The sequence below is a fragment of the Limulus polyphemus genome, unplaced genomic scaffold (assembly GCF_000517525.1).
Source record: "Limulus polyphemus unplaced genomic scaffold, Limulus_polyphemus-2.1.2 Scaffold576, whole genome shotgun sequence".
Lineage (NCBI taxonomy): Eukaryota > Metazoa > Arthropoda > Merostomata > Xiphosura > Limulidae > Limulus > Limulus polyphemus.
The window spans coordinates 216,164-238,795 of NW_013666186.1; the positions used below are offsets into that span (position 1 = coordinate 216,164).

The 22,632-nt window shown below is 33.1% G+C and overlaps 1 protein-coding gene across 1 annotated transcript in view; it reads right to left on the reverse strand.

The window, feature by feature from the left end:
• Positions 1-19,126, reverse strand: part of LOC106459210 (enhancer of mRNA-decapping protein 4-like) — a 161,540-nt gene extending 142,414 nt beyond the window's left edge. The window contains exons 1-4 of the mRNA XM_022385655.1: positions 18,967-19,126; positions 15,904-15,913; positions 15,192-15,296; positions 4,058-4,157 (exon numbers count right to left, since the gene is read on the reverse strand). Of these exons, the coding sequence (XP_022241363.1) occupies positions 4,058-4,157; positions 15,192-15,296; positions 15,904-15,913; positions 18,967-19,126 (375 nt within the window). The remainder of the gene's footprint in view (positions 1-4,057; positions 4,158-15,191; positions 15,297-15,903; positions 15,914-18,966) is intronic.
• Positions 19,127-22,632: the final 3,506 nt, after the last annotated feature.

Below are 22,632 nucleotides of genomic sequence, written 5' to 3' on the forward strand. Positions count from 1 at the left end.
TATATTCAAAAACTAGGGAGTTTGTTGCCAAGTGTAGATCTGATGTGTCAGAAGACTTAGTGGAAGAAATGAAACATCTAAAGGCCATCCACAAAAATAACTTTGGTGACACTACATTAAATCCTTTAGATCTTCTACACAAACTGCACAAATTCAAGCTACATCCACTTTTCCCAAATGTTTCTGTACCCCTTTGTATTTTCTGCACAATTTTAGTTACAGTTGGAGAAGCATTTTAGCAAGTTAAAACTGATAAAAAATTATCTGTGTTCCACCATTGCCCAAGATCAACTGACAGATCTGGGAACCCTTGCAATTAAAAACCAGTTAGCCTGTACTTTGGATTACTGTAGAATCATTGATCATTTTGCCAGACAGAAGGCAAAGAAAGTACATTTCTAACAACAAAAATCATACAATAAACAATTGACTGGCCCAATGATGATAAACCCACTTATGTATTAAAATAGAAGAAAACTATAAACCTGATTTGTATTCAACCAGTTCTATCTATTTTGCTATTAAATACCTGACATGTTTAAGTGCAACTAAGGAGTGTTTTCATATATTCACCACATTAAACAAACATGAAACTCATTGTATGAGCATTTTTTTCTCTTTATTCATTTTCTTTAAAAAAATATTGAATCAGTAACTTCTGTGATTTCTTATTAGGCAGCAGTGTGTTTGTATATTAGTGTATTTGTCAATTTTATGGTGACAGAATTAACCATTAATTCCTTAAATAAATTTTGCCTATTTTCATCTGGGTAGTTTGTTGAAATCTTATTAATAGAGACTTGAACATATATTCAATTTGCTTGTTATGTATACAATAAATAAAAAACATACAAAAGAAAATACTGATTACACACACAACTTGTGTTATAAAATAAGCCTAAAGCTTTATAATTACTCATAAACTGGATTTAATTAACCCTTTGAGTGAGTAATTAAATTGTGGTTAGGTTCCCAAAAAGTTTTTAGTACTTTTTCAATATTAAAATCCACTAGTTGCTCTTTTGCTCAGTGATGTACACACACATGGTACTAAGGCGGGAAATTAAATTATCCCAATTATTGCACTATGAGGAAATGTTTTTGTGACACCATAGGGTAACTCCGCTTGTTGCACCAAACAGCTATAAATGTCAAGTCAGGTAAATCTAATTATAGCGTCCAAAGGGTTAAGGCAAACTAGCAACTAAAAATATACTCTAATACTGATCTTACAAAATTCTCAAAATCCAACTGTAAAATCGATAACAAAAACACAACAGGTTAATAGGATAAATAAACCATGGTAAATCTATCAAGATGGTATACAACAGTGTATATTTTTAATCCAAGATTGGATAAAGTATCCTATTAAGGAATCACAAGTTTCAGCTTGTTGACAGTCAGGGGAAGGTGCTGCATATAACAATCCTTCCCCAAAGCCTGTGGCAGCTCTTGGCAACCCTGCCAAAGTTCAAATGGTTTTCAACACCAGCTTAATGTTTCCTTATATGCAAATATACTTTAGTAGACACTGTATAACAAAATATTAAAAGCTTACAAGTTACTGTATAAGCATGGTAATATAGGAAACAGTGAATTAAAAGCTAAGTAAGAAACAACAATTCATTGCTTTGTATTCTGCAGGTTTCTACTTCAGCCACTAACAGGAGAATAAATATAGGAAATAGGTGTAAAAAAGATTAGAAGAAACTCTCAAGAGATTTACTTTGGAACTTCATGATCCATACTTAATTATTCATTCTATTTCATCTAGTTTCTAAGTCAACTTCTAACAATAAAATTACTACAGGAAATAAGTGTGAGAAGTATAAACCCTGACTTTAAGTCCTTTTAAGCTTTGTGATCAATACTAACAATACTATACATTTTATTTTGCACTTTGCAACTCTTATTTTAATTATACTTTGATAACTTGTCTTACAACCTAGTGAATCAAGTATAATGTTACAGTAAAGAAAATGACAGATAAAATATAAAGCGTTACTAAAAAGTGTTTGATATTTAATTACATGTTTTTTTTATTTTTCATTTGTTTTATTTATTTATTTATTATTATAAAGGTAACTAAAATGTAAAAATTAGAAACTGATTAGGTATGATAAGGAAAAAAAAAACCTTCATGGGGTATACTACTGAGCATCTTGTGTATTATTACACTAATTGATAAGTTAATGTGAGCTGCACATGTGCTGTGTAATTTTCAACTTGCATCAGGGTATTTCTATTCAGATATGGTTTAAAGGTCAATAAAACAAAAAATAAATAAATATAAATAGATGTATACTGTCATGAGCATTAAGCTATTTAACATAACATTTGTGGTTTCCTATTAAAATTTGCAGTCATTCTAGAACAAAAGAAAGGATAACTTAGATTTATTCCTAATTTTTTTATGATGGTTACGAGGTCGGTCAACTTGACTAATACCATATAGAGTTAGGGTTGGGTAAATAACAGATAAAATATAATGTTTTACTGAAAAAAAAAACATTTGAAATGTATTTAGGAGGTTTTAGCAATTATGCAAATGAAATTTGAGACTTTTTAGATAAAGAGAAGTATCCTTAATCTTAACACAAAAATCACTTTGCACTCAGACAAATAAAAAAAAAGACTATATATTCATGGCCAAATCTGTTTTTAGTTTATTAAAAATACTTCACTGAAAAATCTGATTTTTTGTATGTAAATGACTTCTAATGTTTACTGAAAGTCTGCCAAATTGTGTGAAGATACACATATTATATTAAAAGTTAGTAATATCAAAACTATACGACTCTACAGAAGCACAAAGTGGTCCCATGGTCGGTCAATTCGACTGAGCCTGAGTTAAGTATGATAAAGTGTATCACTAACAAAAACATTCACAACTTACAGCATTAATTTATCTCTTTATCAAATACAAGCTATACTTAATAAAGGCTTAACTAATGTTAAGCCTAAGACATGTGGACTTATAGATCTTGATCTCTGCAATTAGAATTATTTTGTATTATTCTAAAAATCCTGTATTTAAAAAAGTACTGTTGCAATAAACGTACTAATTTTACCACAAATGTTTTGTGGGTCTCTGCTAGTTAATTATACTTGTCAAAATACATCAGTATTAGGCCTAAAGGACGAAATAAAGAATGTAGTGTCAAAAATTACCATAATCCTAATACTAATATCTTATGTCAAGTATAATAAATTATAAGGTGAGAAATTAACAGTAATCTTCTCTATGGTACACAAAACAGTAATTAATCTCCCCTGAATTTGTTGGTCATCAAAGTAGTTATTTTTAAGCGAGCACCAATTTATCTATTGCTCAGAAGACTAAATTTCTGAAACCCTGGCACATGGATATTTAAGTAATATTCCTAAGCAAGGGCAGTTAGGAAACAAAAGTCTGGTATCAAACCTTGATTAACATCTTCTATACTGTAGCACATGCTGTGTCACATGAGAATTATTATTGATTTTGAACAAAATGAGCAAATTTCTTCCAATGCTACCATGTTATTACCTTGATCATGTTCTCAGATTAAAAAACATCTGTTAAGTTATGACAGGTCATGTCATCTGAACATAGTTAATATTTCTTTAGAATAAAAGGGATAAGTTATGTATTTCTTTTTTCATAATAAATGAAGAATATTACCTTCCTGATCTTTACATGGAACTATTTTCAGATTTTGAATTTTAGCATTTCACTCCAAAATCAAGTTTTGTTTACAAGTAACCTTTGTTTTACATTTTATGAGCCATTTCTGGAATTCTAATGTAATCTCTAATAACATAACCACCACACCTAATTTAAGTGTCTACCACAACCAGGTTTTTATGGGAAATTTTCAACTCAATGACCTGATCAAACTTTTTAATTTTCCTTCCTGTAAAAACACTATACCAAGTTTAGTGTAAATCAGTGGTGGTAGTTTTATATCCAATAGTTTTAGATGATTTGACGTAGAAAGACTGAAACACGCTTGTATTAATTTTACACATTTTAAATGATTTTATGTAATATGTATAATAGTAAGAATTTTCTCACTTTGCTGCTTCCAGAAGGATGAGGTGAAGGGCTTGGATAAATTGTGACATCCTTATTGTAAATTCCAAAACTGAAGTTTCCCTCATCTCCTGTAAAAGTACTAAAAAATAAAAAAAGATTATCATACCAGTTAAATCAGTTTAAATGTTTTTCAAAGTTCACAAGTTCTCTCAATATTTAGGTTAAAAATCAATGTTCTACTTTCATTTACAAACTAAATTTTTTTCATTTTCTCACTGTCAAAGGATAATAAATCAGAAAAATGTTTAGAATATGAAAAAAGCGGTTACATTATACAAAATTACTTTCAAATTCAAAAGCTTCTAATCCAGAGAAGCTCAAACACAGTAAGATACAAATAACTCTCAAACATCATCGCCTAAATATTTCTTCATGTCTTTTGTGGTATTTCAGGTGAAACTGGTTTCCTCCTGAGTGACAGGATAGGTATCCATAATAATGGGAGATTCAACAAGATATTTATTACAGAGGTGTTCTAAATTTTTCTGAATTTATTAAATTGTGACAATGAAATAAAAATACTGGATATAACACACAAATGAACAACCCTTATTAAATCTTTGCATATGGGCTCAATGGATTACATCAACCTTGTAACCTCAAAGTAACCGTCAAAATTTCTACACGATAACGTTCAATATGGTATGTGTATCTTCATAAAATATGGCAACCTTTTAGTAAACATTACAATTTTTTATACATACAAAAATCAGATTTCTTAATTAAGTATTTTTACTAATGATTTGTCTGTGAATATATGGAGTCAAAGTGTTGACTGCTCTGAGTGCAAAGTGATTTTCAAGTTAAGACTAAAAATACTTTTCTTCATCTGAACATTTGTGTAACTTAGAAATCCTCCTAAATAGATAAACATTTTCTTCACTTAAACTTTATATTTTATGTTACTTTCTCTACCCTAATTCCATATGGACTCAGTCCATTTGACTAACCTTGTAATCACCATAAAAAAATTAAATAAAACTACATTACTTTTTTTTACTTTCTAGAATGACTGCATAGTTGGAAAGCTGATTAAATTATAATAATTACAGTATGTTATTTGCTTTGTGTGTGTATTGTTATTCTGTGTCCTTAGCAGCATTATGTAAGTAAATAAAAAATTATTTAGTGTATTGATCATCTTTTTTATTGGTTATAAATAATGTAGTCTAAAATGTCACACAGAACTACTGAGAATTTGTAAAAGAGAGGATGTGACAGTTGGACATGGCAAGTAGGTCTGATTTTCTAGTTTATGACTCTTGTAAACAACATTGAAGACCCTAAAAATTAGACTGTTTTAGCAATATCTATATTATAACGAGTGACTTTCATTAAATTCTGTACTTCAGAGAGGTGGTAAATAAATTGGAGAAGAGGAAAGACCAAGAGAACAAATGTCACAATTCTCATACTAGGGAAAATTGCAAATTTTTTTTTTATTTTCTTATATAATTAAGAAGTTAAATCTTATATAATATTAAAACTTGATTTATTAACTATGTTTTGATGCCACATTTATTTGTATACACTTATAATAACGTACTTTAAATCAATTTTAAATGTAACTCTGTAAAAGGTCATGACACACATTTTAACCTACCTGTGGCATGATAGTTAAATCACTAACACAAACACAGTGTATGTAATTTCTTAAAATGCTAGAAGTTATTTTCAATGGATAGTAATCTGTTTTCTCTCCAAACTATATTGGATAAGATCTTATACCAAACTGGCTAAACTTAATGTTACTTATTTCAATGGTAACATCAGACTTACCCAGAGTGACTAATGCTATGCATATGACTGTCTTTCCTACTCAAACTTAAAGGAGGTTGTAAGATTGAGGCATCATCTGACCTATCATTAGAGGACACTTGTGTTGACATCCTTGTACAATGTACAGTATATATTACCCATTTTACTAAATCATCAGACTGGGGATGATAAGATGAAAAGTCCATCTTCACCACACCTACACTTTACACAACTTAGAAAACAGATGCTTTTAAAGGTACTTTGCTGATCCATGTGGATCTCTACAGGTGCTCCAAACTGGGCTATTCAATGCTCAACCTACACATTACCCATGGACTGTACAGATGTATTGACCAATGAATAAGCCACAGCCCACTTTATGAAGTAGTTGATGACCACGAGTATATACAGGTAATCTTTGGGAGTGGGACAGCAATATTCGGGGCTATTCTTTCTAGTGGAGACTCCTAATGCACTCTTACTCCAGGTGGTACACCAAACAGTGTTGAGACCAGTGCTAAACATCTTGACAAAAATGTGACAACAATACTGCAATAATTACCACAAGTGTTTAATATCTTGATGCCCTCCAATCTTTATGTTATGCAAAAGTCTGGAGAATCTTGTTTTCCAAAGCAATGGGTACCATTAGTCGGAATGCAAGCTAAAAAGCCATGGCTTGGTAGTTGATAACAATGATAAGTACACCTTTCTGCAGGTGTAACTGTTCAAAGAAGTGTCATAAGTTAAATGCATCCATGCTATGTTCCTCAGTTTGAGCTGGTTGTGCTTTACCTTGTTACAAAACAAAAAGAATCCATGCTACATCTGGGTATTTCAATTACTCTACCCAAAGGTCATGAAGTACAACACTGCTGTGACAGAAATGGTTTCAACTGTAACACCATGTCATGGGAATGGATATTCATTGAATGAATGATGTCTCATCACAATCTGAGACAATCCATGATGTCAGGTTTTATATAGGGCCAGATTCTTTACAGTAGGTGTCTGTGGCTTGTTGGTGATAAATTTCAACAATAAACAAACAGGACACAGTCAACTTGTTTTAGAACAATATATTAAAACAAGTCAAACGTATATACAAATGTTCGTTATACAGTTAATCACCTCAGTTGTGAAGCAATTGGGTATTATTAAATTGTTTCATACAATTGCTTCAGTATTTTTAGTGTTTAAGAAATAAACTAAAGAAAATTTAGGTTTCTGGGTGTGGTACACACACACACATGAAAAAATGGCATAAGAAAGGATGCCTGTATTGCTCAATTAAGTCAAAAACTAGGCAAAGCATAGTCAGCTAGTAGTTAGTACTGAAAATCACGAGTTAAAGACGTATAAAAAAACAGGACCAGCATCTAGCATCTCCTTAAAGATGCTAAGAAAAATGCTAGTCACGAGTTTGACAGTGACAAGTAACTGACACTGATCTAGTAGTACAGTAAAGGCTACTAAAAAGTTTATGATAGCATCTAAAATCGGAAACTTTGATGTAAGATCCATTACTACAGACTGGAGTAGTGGTATAAGTAAGAAGGCAGCCGATTCACAAACTATCACACAGTAATCAATTACTTAAAGAGTTTTGGTTTTGGGAAAACCCAATGAGTTGCAGAAATCAACCAATGAAGTATCAGAACAACTTGCAGTTAGTTATGTATACTACTTGGAAACTCGTAACAACACAGAGAAAACATCATATAAAAACTTGTGTCTAGAACTAGGTAGTCAGTTCTGCAAGAACTACAAGTCTCTAGAAGCTGACAGTTCTTCAACCATTCTACAATGATGAAGGTATTCAACTTACAGTGGAACACCTCAACTTTGATGCAAGTAAGATTGCTATTTCTCTTATTCAATCAATGTAGTTTAGGATAAAATAGTAAAGTGATTTATATAAAAGAAGTTAATATCTATAATATAGTTCAGTATCTTGTATGTGAAGAATGTTGTCAGTAATGATTAACTTGAAAGTTTGATTATTGAAAACTAATTGATTGTCAATAAAAGAGTATGTTATATGTATAAGCATAAATTGTATTCTTTAGTCTAACCGTAAATCTCCTCAAGTTAGTGACCTGTGAACTCCACTGCATTCCTCAATTAAATAAATTTGGTGTAATTGGCAGAAAAGTCTAAGCTCCAATGACCAGCTTAAAGGCACTGCCCATTACAGTTGTATCTAGAACTTTATATAATTCTCTCTTTTAGTCAAGAATCCACACAGACTGGTTCAGTTACTTTATAACCCAATTTACAGGATGAATTATTCTCCTCTATTCTATTACCACAATACAATCATTGACACTTTCACTTTAAAACTGCTAATATATACTCTTTATGGCTAAATTCACAAACAGGCAGTCTAGACTTATATCATAATATCTCTCACTAACTTACTTGAACTACATTTTGGATGCATACTTATAAATAGCCCAACCGAGGCCTAGAACTTTCCACACACTACAAGATGTAATCATGTAATAATACTCAAGAAAAAATTAGAAGGTTACAGTAATATAACATAATAATACAACAATTTCCAAGTTAGGACAATTGAACTACACAACGTATAATTTGCACAGTTATGTAACTAAACCTGCAATATACTATCGCTTCTGAAAATAACTAAATTTAATACTTGCACTACAGTTAAATTAAAACAGTTGTATATATCTCGCACATTAGCATTTCGTATTGCAGGTCTGTGCAGTACCATACAACCAAATCATACTCCTGCAACACTGTTATCCAGTGAGCTATCATCCCTTCTGGAATTTTAAAGTTCATCAATCATTTCAGTCACACATGGCAACTAAATCAGTGAACTTTATATTATGTAGGTAGTGTCAACAGTGTTTTAAGAAGACTGCAACTGCATGCACTTTTTCTTTGTCATTCAGTATATGCATTCAAAAGCAGTAAGCATACACTAGTCTATGTGATTACATATCGTGCTTCATCCTGCAACTGTCATCGGCATTTCTTAGTGAATGAAGACAACGTCTCCTGGGGTGAATGTGTTCAATTCGAGATTTCCATTGTTTGGAACACCTCTGGCAGGTAGTGCTCAGAGGAAGATGTTGCAAAAAGGGGTTGGCTTTTTTCTCTTTCCTCTTCTGTCCCTTTTGCTTCTCATTTTCCCATTGATCAATTTCGAATGCTTCTGTTGCATGATGGATTAGACGAGGCCAACAGGAATGGTCAGATGCATCCTCCTCCCATGTGTTGACGTTGATGGATACTTTTTTAAGGTTGGATTTCAGGTTATCCTTCCATCTTTTTACTTGTCTACCTCGAGAAGGAGTGCCATGATGAAGTTCTGAGAAGAGGACTTGATAAGGAAGGCAATGTTCCTGCATAAGGGGACAGTGACCGGCCAAACAAAGTTGGACTTTTATCAGCCGGACTTCAATGTCTGTGGAATCGGCCTCTTTAAGGACACTGGTGTTGGTTCTTCTGTCCTCCCATTTGATTCCAAGAATTTGGCAGATGCATCTCTGATGAAATCCCTCAAGGGCTTTGATGCGTCTTCTGTACATTGTCCATATTTCGCTGCCATATAGTAGAACAGTGATGACCACTGAATTGTAAACCATCAACTTGGTTTTCTTTTTTATCTTGCAACTGTCATAGCACTGCTCTGATTCCACTCTCACTGGCATCAATATCTAAAAAGAATGCACAGTCCTTTTATGGTTATCCTAGTATTGGGGCTTCTACTAAAGTTTCAAATAAAGAGGAGCCTAGTGAAAAGCTGGGAGATGAAAAGAGCTGATCAAATCACTGCCCTCATGATCGGGTTCAGAAAGAGATGAATGTAAGAACAGGGAGATGAGACAATGAAGGCATTAACTCTCTCACTATGGGCTTGACTGAATTGGCTGAGTTCATGACCCAAAATTGTCTTTTACAGTTTCCTCACTATGACTTCTAATGTGTTTCGTGTATCTTCACAAAATCTTGCAAGCCTCTAGTAATCATTAACACTCACAATGGACATCTTTTGCAGCACATGTCACTACTTCACCCCCTGTAAATGGATCTTCACCAAATTTAATAAAGAGGTTCACTTCACATGGGAAGATACATACAAATTTTCAATTTGGCATTTTGCAGTTTTTATTGGCATTTTTGCACTTCTTTATCCCTGTTGATGAATCTTCACCAAATTTGGTATAAAAGCTTATTGGGTCCGTGCAGAGATACATAGAAATTTGTCGTTTTTATGGGCATTTTATACAATTACATATGAGGGAAGCTAGTGTATATATATTGCCAAACTGAGGCCTAGAACTTTCTACAAACTATGAAACAATGATTTAGAGAAACAAAAAAAATTCATAAGGTTTGAGCAACATTACGTCAATTTACAACAACTGAACTATGCAACAAATGATTTGTAAACAGTTATGTAAGCAAACTTGTAATAACTATCCTTTCTAAAAATAACTTACTTTAATGCTTGAAAAATATAAACTAAATAATACCATCGTATTAATCTTAAAATGCACAGTCATGTATATCATGTATAATTAACAGTAAATAAAATGAAAGGAAAATAGAATACTAAAATTAAACTATTAGTGAAAAAGTACAGATGGGAAATTATGTATATGACCCAAAGAAGATATTTTAAGACTACTCTATGAAGGTAAGTACATAATTGCATTTTAAACATTTGCACTGTATGTTAACTATAATAGCTAGAGTTAGTGATATGGTAAAAAAAAAGGAAAATAAAATAAACATTTACCTTAAAACAACATTTCATATTTATTTTGGAGGTTCTAGAGATTATGCAAATGAAATGTGAAAACTGTAAAATAATAAATAGTATTTTTATACTCCAACTAAAAATCACCTTGCTGGTGAATTATTCAGAGTCTGAGTGCAAATAATTACATTGACTCTCTCTCCACGGGTTCAGTCGAATTGACCAACCACATAACCACTTTGTACTCGTTTAAAGTTGTTATAGTTTTGATGCTACCAACATTTAATATAGTAGGTGTATCTTCACAAAATTTGGCAGACTTTCAGTAAACATTACAAGTTTTTCACATACAAATAATCAGATTTTTTTAGTGAAGTATTTTTAATAAACTAAAAAAAAAAGATTTATCCATGAATATAGCCTTTTTTTTACTAGTCCAAGTGCAACGTGATTTTCATGTTAAGATCAAAAATACTTTTCTTTATCTCAAAAATCTCAATTTCATTTGCATAATCTCCAAAACCTCCTAAATACATTTCAAACATTTTATACATGGTTGGTAAATTTGACTGACCTTGTAACCACCAAAAAAAAAATCAAAATAAATCTAAATTACCCTATTATAATTTTTGATAACGTATACAAATCTTTACAAAAATTTGGCAGATTATTAATAAGCATTAGAAGGCTTTCATACACAAAATATGTTTTTAAATCAAGTATTAAACTTTTTTTATTAAAGATTCGCTCATGATTTTTTCTTTCAGAATGTTGACTATCCAACATGCAAAGTAATTTTAATTTTAAGATTAAAAATACATTTCTTTATCTTAAAATCATCAAGTTTCATTTGCATAATCTCTGTATCCTTTAAGGTAATCATCAAACATTTTTTTAAATAAAATTTTCTACTTAATCTGTTATTTTATCAATGCTAACTCAATATGGCATTGGTCGATTTGACTGATCTCAAAACCATCAGAAAAATTAGGAAATAAATCTAAATTCCTTTTTTTTTGGTTTTAGAATAACTGAAAATTGTAACAGGAAACAACAAATGTTTATTTTAAATAGCTTAAATCTCATACAAGTATACATCTATTTATATTTACTTATTTTTGTTTTACTGACCTTTGAACCATGTCTGACTAAGAATACCCCGACACAAGTTGAAAATTACTGGGGCACGTGACAACCCCATGAAGATTTTTATTATTTTTCTTTCATTATCATTAATGAAAACAAATGAAAAATAAAAAAACACTGTAATTAAATATTAAACATTTTTAATTTTACTTTCAGTAAAGCTTTGTATTTCATCCATTATTTTCTTTATTGAAACATTATACTTGATTCTCCAGGTTGTAGGAAAGTAATCAAGGTACAAGGAAAATAAAATATGTAGTATTGTTAGTACTGATCAAAAATATTTCAAAATACTTATGTTCAGATTTACACTTCTCACCTTTTCACACATATTTTCTGTAATTATTTTATTTCAAGCAGATGTCCTATGTTTATTCTACTGTTAGTGACTGAAGTAGAAACCTGTTGAATACAAAGTAATGAATCGCCATTCCTGTTTAGGTGTTACCATACTTTGAATACTCTGACACCATCCATATCAAATAAGCTTTTGCAGAACAATTCCCAGAACTTTCCTTACTTTGAAAACACAGTGAGGTAGGATTTATCAACTTGTTGACAGAATAATGGTTACAATGAAAATTGTCTAAAGTATTATAAAATGCTTATGCTATGGTTTTGTTGAATGTCTGGGCCGATCCAAAAAACTTTGTAGGTATTTGAGTGTTGGATGATAAGCGGATGTTTCCTACAGAGTCTATTCAAATCCCAATTTTGAAAACCCAGTGGGGTAGGATTTATCGGCTTGTTTATAAAGTACAGCAGTTACAATAAGAATTATCTAAATAAAGTACTATATGAAAGTGAGAGAAAATATTCAAAATATGGCTCTGTACAAAGTTGTATTCAATCCAATAAACTTGGGTGGTGGGGATTTAGTGGTAATATAGGTGTGAAAGTGCTTATGAACATCCTGTTTCCTATTTTACCAGGCTTACACAGTAACCAATACGTGCATAGTTTCCAATATTTTGTAATGTAAAGTGAGGTTTTGGTTACCATACATATATATATATATTATTACTATTTACATATAAATATTTAAATTTCAGTTATTTTTCTTAAAACATAGAACAGTAAATAAAAATGTTCAGAAAACAATGATCTCCACTACTAACGATGTTTTTTAAGTTTTTTTTTGCACTCGTGAGTTGTACTTCCTAACCCTCTTCATAAGCCTTGTCCAAATTCACATGTCAATGTAGAAAAAATAATTTTTGTAGACTTTATATATACATTTTTGAATACCAAAAATTGATAAATAACTATACCAATACCACAAAAACCTATTGTAATTTACCAGGCTTCCTAACTATGCTGTATTTGAGTCTCAAAAAATCTAATTTCTATTTGGAAAATAGCAGCGATCATAATACCTCAAATTCTCCAACAATATAAGTTTTCTCTTGTAAATAACTTAGAAAGACTAACAGAATTATGTATAAGAAATGTAAAGCTTTTGATTGTTTAATAACTTATGCTATAAAAAAGCAGGCATAGATAAACAAGTCTTCTCAAATGATGAAGTGGTTTTTTGGAACCAATATGGTGGATTCAATAAATATTATGATACCTTAGCAAATGGAAAAGGGAGGAGGTTCTTATTTTATATTTTCACTTGACAATATCAAAATTTTGAGTTTATAATTCATATGAAACTACAGACATTGTACTGAGGACATCATAAAATGCAATCTGACCAAACCCAGAAGATGGCATACCAGTGTGACACACAAAAATCAATATTTAGCTTCTTTTTTTATACTTACTTTCAAATTAAGATATTAACTAATATATAATACTAAAATTTGAATTATATCTACAATTTGACATCAAGTTTATTGACATACATCCTTAAAATAGTAGTTCAATAAAATTTTGAATGCAAGTCTATAAACATGATGACATGCCCTCTTACCCCTAGCTACCTGTAATGATAGTGTTAATCAAATAATGCACAAAAAAATAATTTGCAAAAACCAAACAACTTCCCCTAACTATCAGAATTTTCCTGTCATTTTAACTATGGGGCAAGAGCCACTAGAAATTCACCCAAGCTAGTCAATATGTTTCCCATGGGAATGAAGCTTGTACTAAAAGAGAAATTGACAATTCTCTGTTTTGAAAACAAGATAATATAATATGTCATTTAATAGATGAAAACTTAGGCTTTCTATTGGTTATAAATAATACAGAATTAAACATAAAAGAGAACTATTAACAAATCTTGAAAGAAAAGATGTGATGGATGGGTGTGGCAAGAAGGATCTGATTTTCTATTTTATGGCTCTGTATCCAAACAAGATTGAAGACTATAAAAATAATGTTTTTTCTGAGCGATGATGATTTTGTAGCCTAGAGAATAAAATGTCCCATTTCTCACAGTAGGGGAAATTCAGAATTTGTTTTAGTATTGCCTTATAAAATTAAGAACTTATATATTATTAAAATATGGAATATTAGCTGCAACTTTATGCCATAATAATTGATATAGCATAAACACAAAATAGTTTAATTAAATTTTGAATGCAAGTCACTAAACACCTCATGACATTTCTCAGTAAATAATGCCCATGCAGATAGAGTTAAATAACAAATTTTTTATTGAAATAGTAGAAAAAATAAAAATTAAATATTTTATTTATTTTATTTTAGGAAAGTTAATATCAAGTTTCAAAAATTTCGTCCACTAGTTTCATTGTTGTAGAACTTTAATGAGAGTTACGTAACATAATTTCAAATTACGTAGGTCGTCGTCATAGAGCTAAAATAATTCCCTTAGCTACTCAATCTGAACGTGGTATTAACTTTTAATCTATAATCAAAACTGAAAATCTCTACTGAGAACAAGATAGCATTATATTTCATTCAGTAAATTAAAACTTGGTCTTTCTATTGGTTATAAATGATGTAATAGCAAAAATCAGAGAGAATTATTGACACTAGTAGGAAATAATCAAGATCTTTACACTTACACATTAATGTGTAACAATGCTGAAAAACTTTAATATGTAGTTTAATTTTTGTCAATTTAAAGAGACTAAAGCACTGGCAAAGGGTGAGTCTAGAAGTAAGGAGAGTAGTGCGTATATGTATGCTGGAAGATCAAATTGGGCTTATTACAAATTTTTTAATTTTGATATTAATTATTTTGCAAAGCACCAGCATGAGCTCAACATCAATGGTTCTTATACCACAGTTTAAAAATCTGTGCCTTAGTAATATCTATACTATAATGAGTAATTCACATAAAACTCAGAACAACAGAAAGTGGTGATGAATACAAACAGAAAAAGGACAAGTTAGAGCAAACAAATGTCATAATACACATGAATTAAAATATTAAACTTATATTAAAATTTTATTTATTAACTACATTTTGATGCTAAATTTATTCATATACATTAATCATAAAATTCTTTAAATAAATATTGAATGTTTCTAAAACTTATGACATGCACACTGGCCTACCTGTTGCAATAAGGTTTAAGTCTTAAAGCTGTTTCACAGACATGGTACTCAATGAAACTGATGCAATTTCGACAGTAACACTTTTGGAAAGTATGTATATAACATCTTTGATAGATTGTTTAGGCAGAGTATTCATAATAAAACTTTGTCGAATGGACAGCAACTGCCTGTTGTAGAGACAAAAGTGTAGAGGACAACGTTTCGAAAGTCTTCCGCTTTTTGTCTTCAGGTCAGTGTGTGCAAGGTGTTGTCAGTCTTTATAGTACTTTGGTGGTTTGTGGAGAGCATGTTATGACTGGTTGTTCTATCCCTGTTTCTGATTGGAGGAGAGATTTCCTGTATATTCAACCGATGGTAGACACAGGTTACTCACCTCTAATCTGGAATCTCTGTTTAGTGAAGATTCAATTGTGTTAATATAAAATAACAAAAAAGAAAAATTACCACAACTGTATACAGAAAACACATCCACATGAACATATACCTATGCTTCCAGTCATATCATCCAACCTCGATAAAACGTGGCATAATCCAATGCCTAAACAAGAGAGCAGAAAACATTTGTGATAAGACATCCATCAAAACAGAATGCCAAAAGATCATAGAGGGTTTTAAACAGAATGGTTACACCTCCTCCTTGATCAAAAACTCCCTGAAGAAGACCACAACAGAAATAAAAGATCATAGAAAAACTACCACTACTACCATTTACCTCCCCTTCCCTGCAAAATTTCAGTGAAAAACTCAAACACATAGCCAAGAAATTCAACATAGAAATCTGGTGGAAATCCTAAAAGACATTAAGGTCCAAATTTCGCGTTCCTGCAACGAAACATATATCGAAGAAATGAGAAGACGACTCACAACAAGAATAAAAGAACATAAAGACAGTACAAGGCTCATGAAAACACAAACTTCAGCTGTTGCAGAGCACACTGTGTCAACTGGACACAAAATAAACTGGGAAAAAACTAGAATCATCGACACAAACAAATTTTAGAAGACAAGAAAAATTAAAGAATCATGTTATATTAACACAATTAAACCTTCACTAAACAGAAATTCCAGATCAGGGGCGAGTAATCTGTGGCTACATTGGTTGAATCTACAAGAAATCTCTTCTCCAATCAGAAACAGGGGTAGAACAATCAATCATAACACGCTCTCCACAATCCACCAGGATATTATAAAGACTGACAACACCTTACACACACTAACCTGAAGACGAAAGACCTTCGAAACGTTGTCCTCTACACTTGTGTCTTTACAACAGGCAGTTGCCATCCACTCGACAGTTTCATACATAATATCACTTTTTCAAATGAATCATATTACTATATATTTTCTGGTATAATTAAAATATCACAAACAGTTTGGTAGTGTAAGAAAATGAAATTAAAATTATTTTCTTTTTATTTAAATGTTAAAAAAATCTCTTCTTTCCAACATTTTTATTAAAGATGGAAAGAAAGTAGTTGTCTGATTACACTGATAAAAGAAGTGAATCAAAGTAATTGGCTGACTGCAAGATGACGAGGCACTGCTTAGATTAGTTTATTCTTGTCAACAATGGATGTTTTAACACAAAGTAACCTATAAACCAACCAGAAAAATTAAAGAATTCAAATAAAGATTGATCAGGAATTGTATCAACCTTGTTTTTCAACAACCATGGAAACTTCTCTTCCCAATTATGTTAGTAATTTGTCAGATTTCTTGATTCCTGAAATCTCCAAATTAAGTATGGATTTTTTCTTGCTCAAACCATAAGCAATAAAGACAAAGGTTTGTATCACATCATATTATAAGCTTTAAAAGATATGTTTATATTAATAAACACGGTGGCCAGTATTCAATGGTATGCCATATCAGCACTTACCAGAAAATCACACATGTACCAGCACTTTTCATAACATTACAACCTACATCAACTCTTGTACATGTATTTTTGTACTGCCCCATCTCATAATATAAGCATTATTGTTTATAAAACCCTTTTTTATCATTTATCAAGCATATGAAAGTTATTTTTGTAATAATTTTCATGTCACCATTATCAAAGTTCACATACAGTTCTTATTGCTTTGTCATTCCATTTCCATTATAGCCAGTCAGTTGTGTTTAAGCACTAAGGTAGCACATTTGAGGTTAGTTAAGAAAAATGGATTGCTTTGTCGCTAAATGTCACAAATTATTCCCAGAGGAATAATTTTGTGATTCTACAGATGTTGAAGGTGGTGTAAAGACAAGTACAATGGAGTTAACATCAGATTAACTAAACCTACATAAATCTTCTTGCTGAAGGAAGGCATTGAGTGATGAAATAGCAACAATGTTTACTCACAACTGTGATCCTTATGAGTGAATATTTTCATAGTTACTGGAAAAAGGAACAGTAGTTGGAGAAAATAAAGGAACATGAGTGGTTAGTAGCAGAAAAAGATGGTATCTGTTGCCCAGAAGGCAAACCTCAGGCACAATGGGACCTCTAAAATCACAAGGACTAAAAGTTTTTCAAGAGTAGGTAGTGTAAAATGTGTTGTTTCAGCGATACTGAAGAAAAGTCAGACAATCAGGAAAAATATTTTTTATCACAAAAACAGGATAGCACACAAACAAGAGCAAGGAGATATATGTGACAGCTAAGAAAGAACAATTTGAAAAAGCAACTGCCCATCAAGAATCTGCATAGTAAAAAACACATGCTGTATATTTTGCATAGTATACACATGGGCAGAGCTGAATAAGCCTTTTACTAACTTACCTCTCCTTTTAGATATACAAATGGTAACAAAACAGACAAGCACTACAATCTGATCATTCTTGAGCTGATATTATAGATCACACAGAGCAATCAATACTGTAGCTGGATGCATGTTTTAGACTTGGTCCAAGTAAGTGATACTACTGTCAATACAATGCTATATATATCTCTGCAAGTTTTGTGTGATAATGAATTTACTCAACAATTCTTTTCATGAATTTTTGTATCTTCTTGCTACAGAGAATGCCTAGAAGATGTGATGAAAATTGAGTGTAGTGACTGCTGTTCCAGATATTTCCAGATGTTATCAAAAACCAAATTCAACTTCAACAATGTGACAGTGCATTGTGTATAAAATTATGTTACAGGATGTACACTAGGAATACACTAGATCGCACATGCTGTACGGCAAAAATTAAGCAGCTTCAGAAAAGCACTTTGAAAATGCTTCAGGACACAATGAGATATTCAAAACAATGGGCAAAAAGAGTTTCAAAGAGTATCTCATAGACATTTCATTTGTACTGAACATAAGTTTATTTTTTAATGCATTACTGGAATTAGAGGATCTTTCTTTAGAACTAGAGTAAAAATTATTACATTGATGCCCATTCTCTAGTTAGTAAAATAAAAGTGTCAAATTCTTGAATAAATGTCATAAAATCCTGGAGAACAACTTTTAATTTCCAGCAAGCTGTTTGTGACACAGCATACATGAGTGGTTTTGCCAAATAAGGTAAAATGGGAGATATCAGCTAAAATTAATTTTTCAGCTGTCTTTAAATGAAAATGGAAAAGTAAATACATAAAACTCACTCTTCACAGAGTGAGTCCAAGATGAAGATAAAATACAATCTTTTGAAATCTTTGAAAAATAAGCTCAGTAATCATGCAGTCTAGATATATATATTTTAGAGACATGTCAATCAAACACCTTTGTGCTTTTTTATAATTTATAAGGCTAAGGGGCAGTAAGTAGATATGAAGAATATGTCAGTAACATATCTGTACCTGCTGTTTCTGCCAGTTCTTTCAAGTACTTGGACCTTCTCTGACTTGACATCCCAAGATGTTTCAGTAGGCTGTATACTGATGTACCTGCCATGCCTCTTGATCCAACTTCTAAAGCAAATAGTCTTGTAATTTGCCCCTTGTCTTTGATTACTTTCATGGGCTTTTCTTATTTTGCTAACTTGTATTCACGATTTTCACTCATTCCTCATTCTTGTCTTGTAGGGTACGGTCAACCCTATTGCTACTATTGTTATGGTACTGTCAGAAGAAGAGACCCGATCAGGTCTAAGACCAGTGCTAGCAACAACTTATGGGTATTCCCTTCTGTCTCCTATGTCTGCTGCAACATCCCAGTCATTTGCCCCCCCATCAAGGATGTTCATTGTTGGAAGTGTATAAGGCTTGCTAATGGAAATTGGTGTTGTGCCTTCTCTGAGGAAGTAGGCTGAATGCACTGCAGTTGCCTTCTTTCTCTTGGCCCTAAACCAAGTAATGTCGACTGCCTCTGCTAATTTCTTAAGCACTTGTTTGTGTCTGCCACTTTCCAAGGCTTCTCTGTAGATGGATGGTACAGAGTTGAGGGTTTGTACACCTTCACACAAGCTACACTTTGAATCATTTGAGTGCTTCCATTTCACCAAATTGTTGCCTCTTGGCAACTGGTCGTATACTGACCTGATGATGAAACAATTGCAAGGGTACCATATGCCATATATAGTTCCATGACAGGAACCTCTGTTGGGCATTTTTCCAAGTAGTCCACTGACCTTGTTGTCCTTGCTTAACTGCTGTTTGGACTCACTTGGCATCCTCATCTTGTCTGATTTCATTGATCATTCACCAAATTTTGCATCTTTAGCTGATGCTTTCGACCACAAAGTTCACTTCTGTAGCACCTATTACTTCTTTCAACTTCATCACCTCTACTGCCTGGTTGGCTGCCTCATTCACCTTTCATTTCCTTCTTGTTTTCAGCTGAGGGTTGGTCTCTCTCGTACAGGAGTCCTTTTAATCTCTGAGCATCATTAGGAATCTAATCTTGCCAGTCTCTTACTCTTCCACTACTGACTTCAGAGGAAGAATCAGTTTTGCTTCTCTATAAAAGAGAACACCTGTGGTGAGACCTGGAGGTAATCCTAGCCATTTCCTGGTGAAGCAGTTGATCTTCCTTTCTATGCTTTCAACCTCACAAAGGCTGATATAATAAATGAGCAGCGGCCATAGCAGTTTGGGGATCAGCATGAACATCAAAACTCAAACTTTAAATCTGACCTGCAGCTTTGTCTTGTTGACCAACCCTTACTGGCTTCTTCCTGCACCTTTGCAGTTTGCTTTGTGTCTCTGACTGAATGGTCATACCATCTCTCCAGAATTTTTACAGGCTGTTCAGACACAGTTGGAATCACAGGCACAGCTGATCACCTGATCACTGACCTTCCCTTTGCTCAGTGACAGGCTTCTGGATTTGGCTGGTATGAATTTCATTCTGCTCTAGCTTATCAATGAGTCTAGGTGGGCAAGCATTTGGTGACTCTGCTCCTCACTGTTGCTGATAACAGTGGTGTCATCCATAAAAGCTTTCAGTGGAAGCATGTGTACACCATTCTCCAGACTGGCACTGTCTGCATATGTCTCTGCTGCTTTCAGTAGCACATGCATGGCCAAAATGAACAATAGTGGGAAGATTGTGCAGACCACTGCGATTCCGACCAGTAGCTCAGTCCAAGCTGTAGCATAAATTGCATCTTGAAGTTGCTGAAGTAGTACTTCATAATGTTAACCATGGACTCAGGAACATGATGCATTTCCAATACTTTTCAAATGAGGCTTAGGGCAATGACCTATATGCATTTTCTAAGTCATGCCAGATGGCATGCAGATCTAGCTTGTTGGTTTTTACACATTGGAATGTTTCCAATATCATAGACGCATGCTCTACATAGCCTGGGATTATGGGAACTCCTCCCATTTGAACAGATGTGTCAATGTTACCCATTAGTGAGAAGGTATATAGCAAGTCAGGCTGCTAACACTGAGAAGATCTCTACTTCTAAATTGAAGAGCAAAATTGGATGTAATTGACCTATTCTGACCTTTTGAATCTTGTTCCTTCGAAATGTAAACCCCATTTGCCACTCCTCACCAATGTGTTTGTCTCCAGGCACTAACAAGTACATTGCAGAAAAGCTGCAGAACCTTAGGACACTTCTTGTACACACAGAAGGTTATGCTATTTGGACAAGGCACTGACTTGCATTGTGCTTTCTTCACAATCCACAATATCTCATGCAGCTGAAGTGGCCTTTTATCAAACTGGGCTATTGGTGCAATAAACAGCAGTACTCCCTCAAAATCCTCATATCTACACTGATCTGAATATGTATAATGCAGATACTCTTCTAATTCTTCCGTGCTCATCTGTAGAGTTCCAGAGTGGGGCTGCTCAAACAGTTTCTAAGCATACTGGAAAGGGTTCTTGAAAAAATCCTGTTTTATCTTCTGCTATTCATGTTTCTTCTTTGTTCTTTCTGCACTGCAGAGCCAGATATGCCTCTTTTTCAGGTGATCCCAGATCTCTTGCAGAACAGCCTTCTCAAACTCTGCAGCTTTCTTCCACACTGACCTCCCCAGCAGCTTCAGATTGGGGAAGCAAAATTTCTCCCTTTGCTCTACCAGAAGGGGGGATTTGCATGGAGGGTGGGAGAAAGCTGGATAGGTGCTTGGATTAAAAAGAACAATTCACATCTGCATACAGTCCCATATTGATAGACCATACTGAGTTACCAAGACTAAAGACAGCAACCACTAGTCAGGTGAATGGGCAGTCACACACCTGGTGCTGTCTTGTTTTTCCATGTGTAGAATGGCCTGGATGAGAAAATTTATAAATATTGCTGAAGCAGTCTTGTAGAAAATTCCATCTTAATAGCAGGCACTAAGCAGGAGCAAGTGGTCTTAGCACTCTCTGTTATCCTCTATACGATAAAGATTTTGGGAAAAAAGTATTCTTTGTGGAGTAATATGAGCCAGTAGGGTCCACCTTCTCCAAGTAATATAAATTTAGATAAAAGAACAGTGATGAATGAGCTAGAAAAATAATACAAGAAAAAATAACAATACTCACCTCACAAGTCTCTCCGCAAAGACAAGAGAATGATGACTAGAGGGAAGTAAAATCCAGATGTAAATAAATCACTGTGTAATGTAAATAATGGGACACAAATGTGTTAGGAGTTATTCACATTTATTCACATGAGTTGATGAACTCAACCAGGCAAGTCTTCTCTGCAATCTGCAATAGCCAGCCCTATGAGGGAGGGTACACTGAGTTTTGCCAAGGGAACAAAGAAAAGGGGCAATCCTCAAAGTCTCTTAAGAACAGGGAACCTGTTTAGGTATCCAGGATCAGAAAATATGGGAAATAAAAAAAAACTAAACAAAGAAGAATGCTGACAAGCAGCTTCAGCTTGAGTTTCTGAAATGTAGGGCACTCTGCCAAAGGAAGGGAGGAAGATGGAGGTCCAAGGGATAAAACTAAGGAAAGAAACACCCAGAAGTTAGGCATCCAAACCAAGGAAATCCATAATTAAAGAAACCAAGTCAACTAGGACACAGCAGTGGAAGAAATGGAGGTCAAGGTGGCAAACAGGCAAGAACAAACTT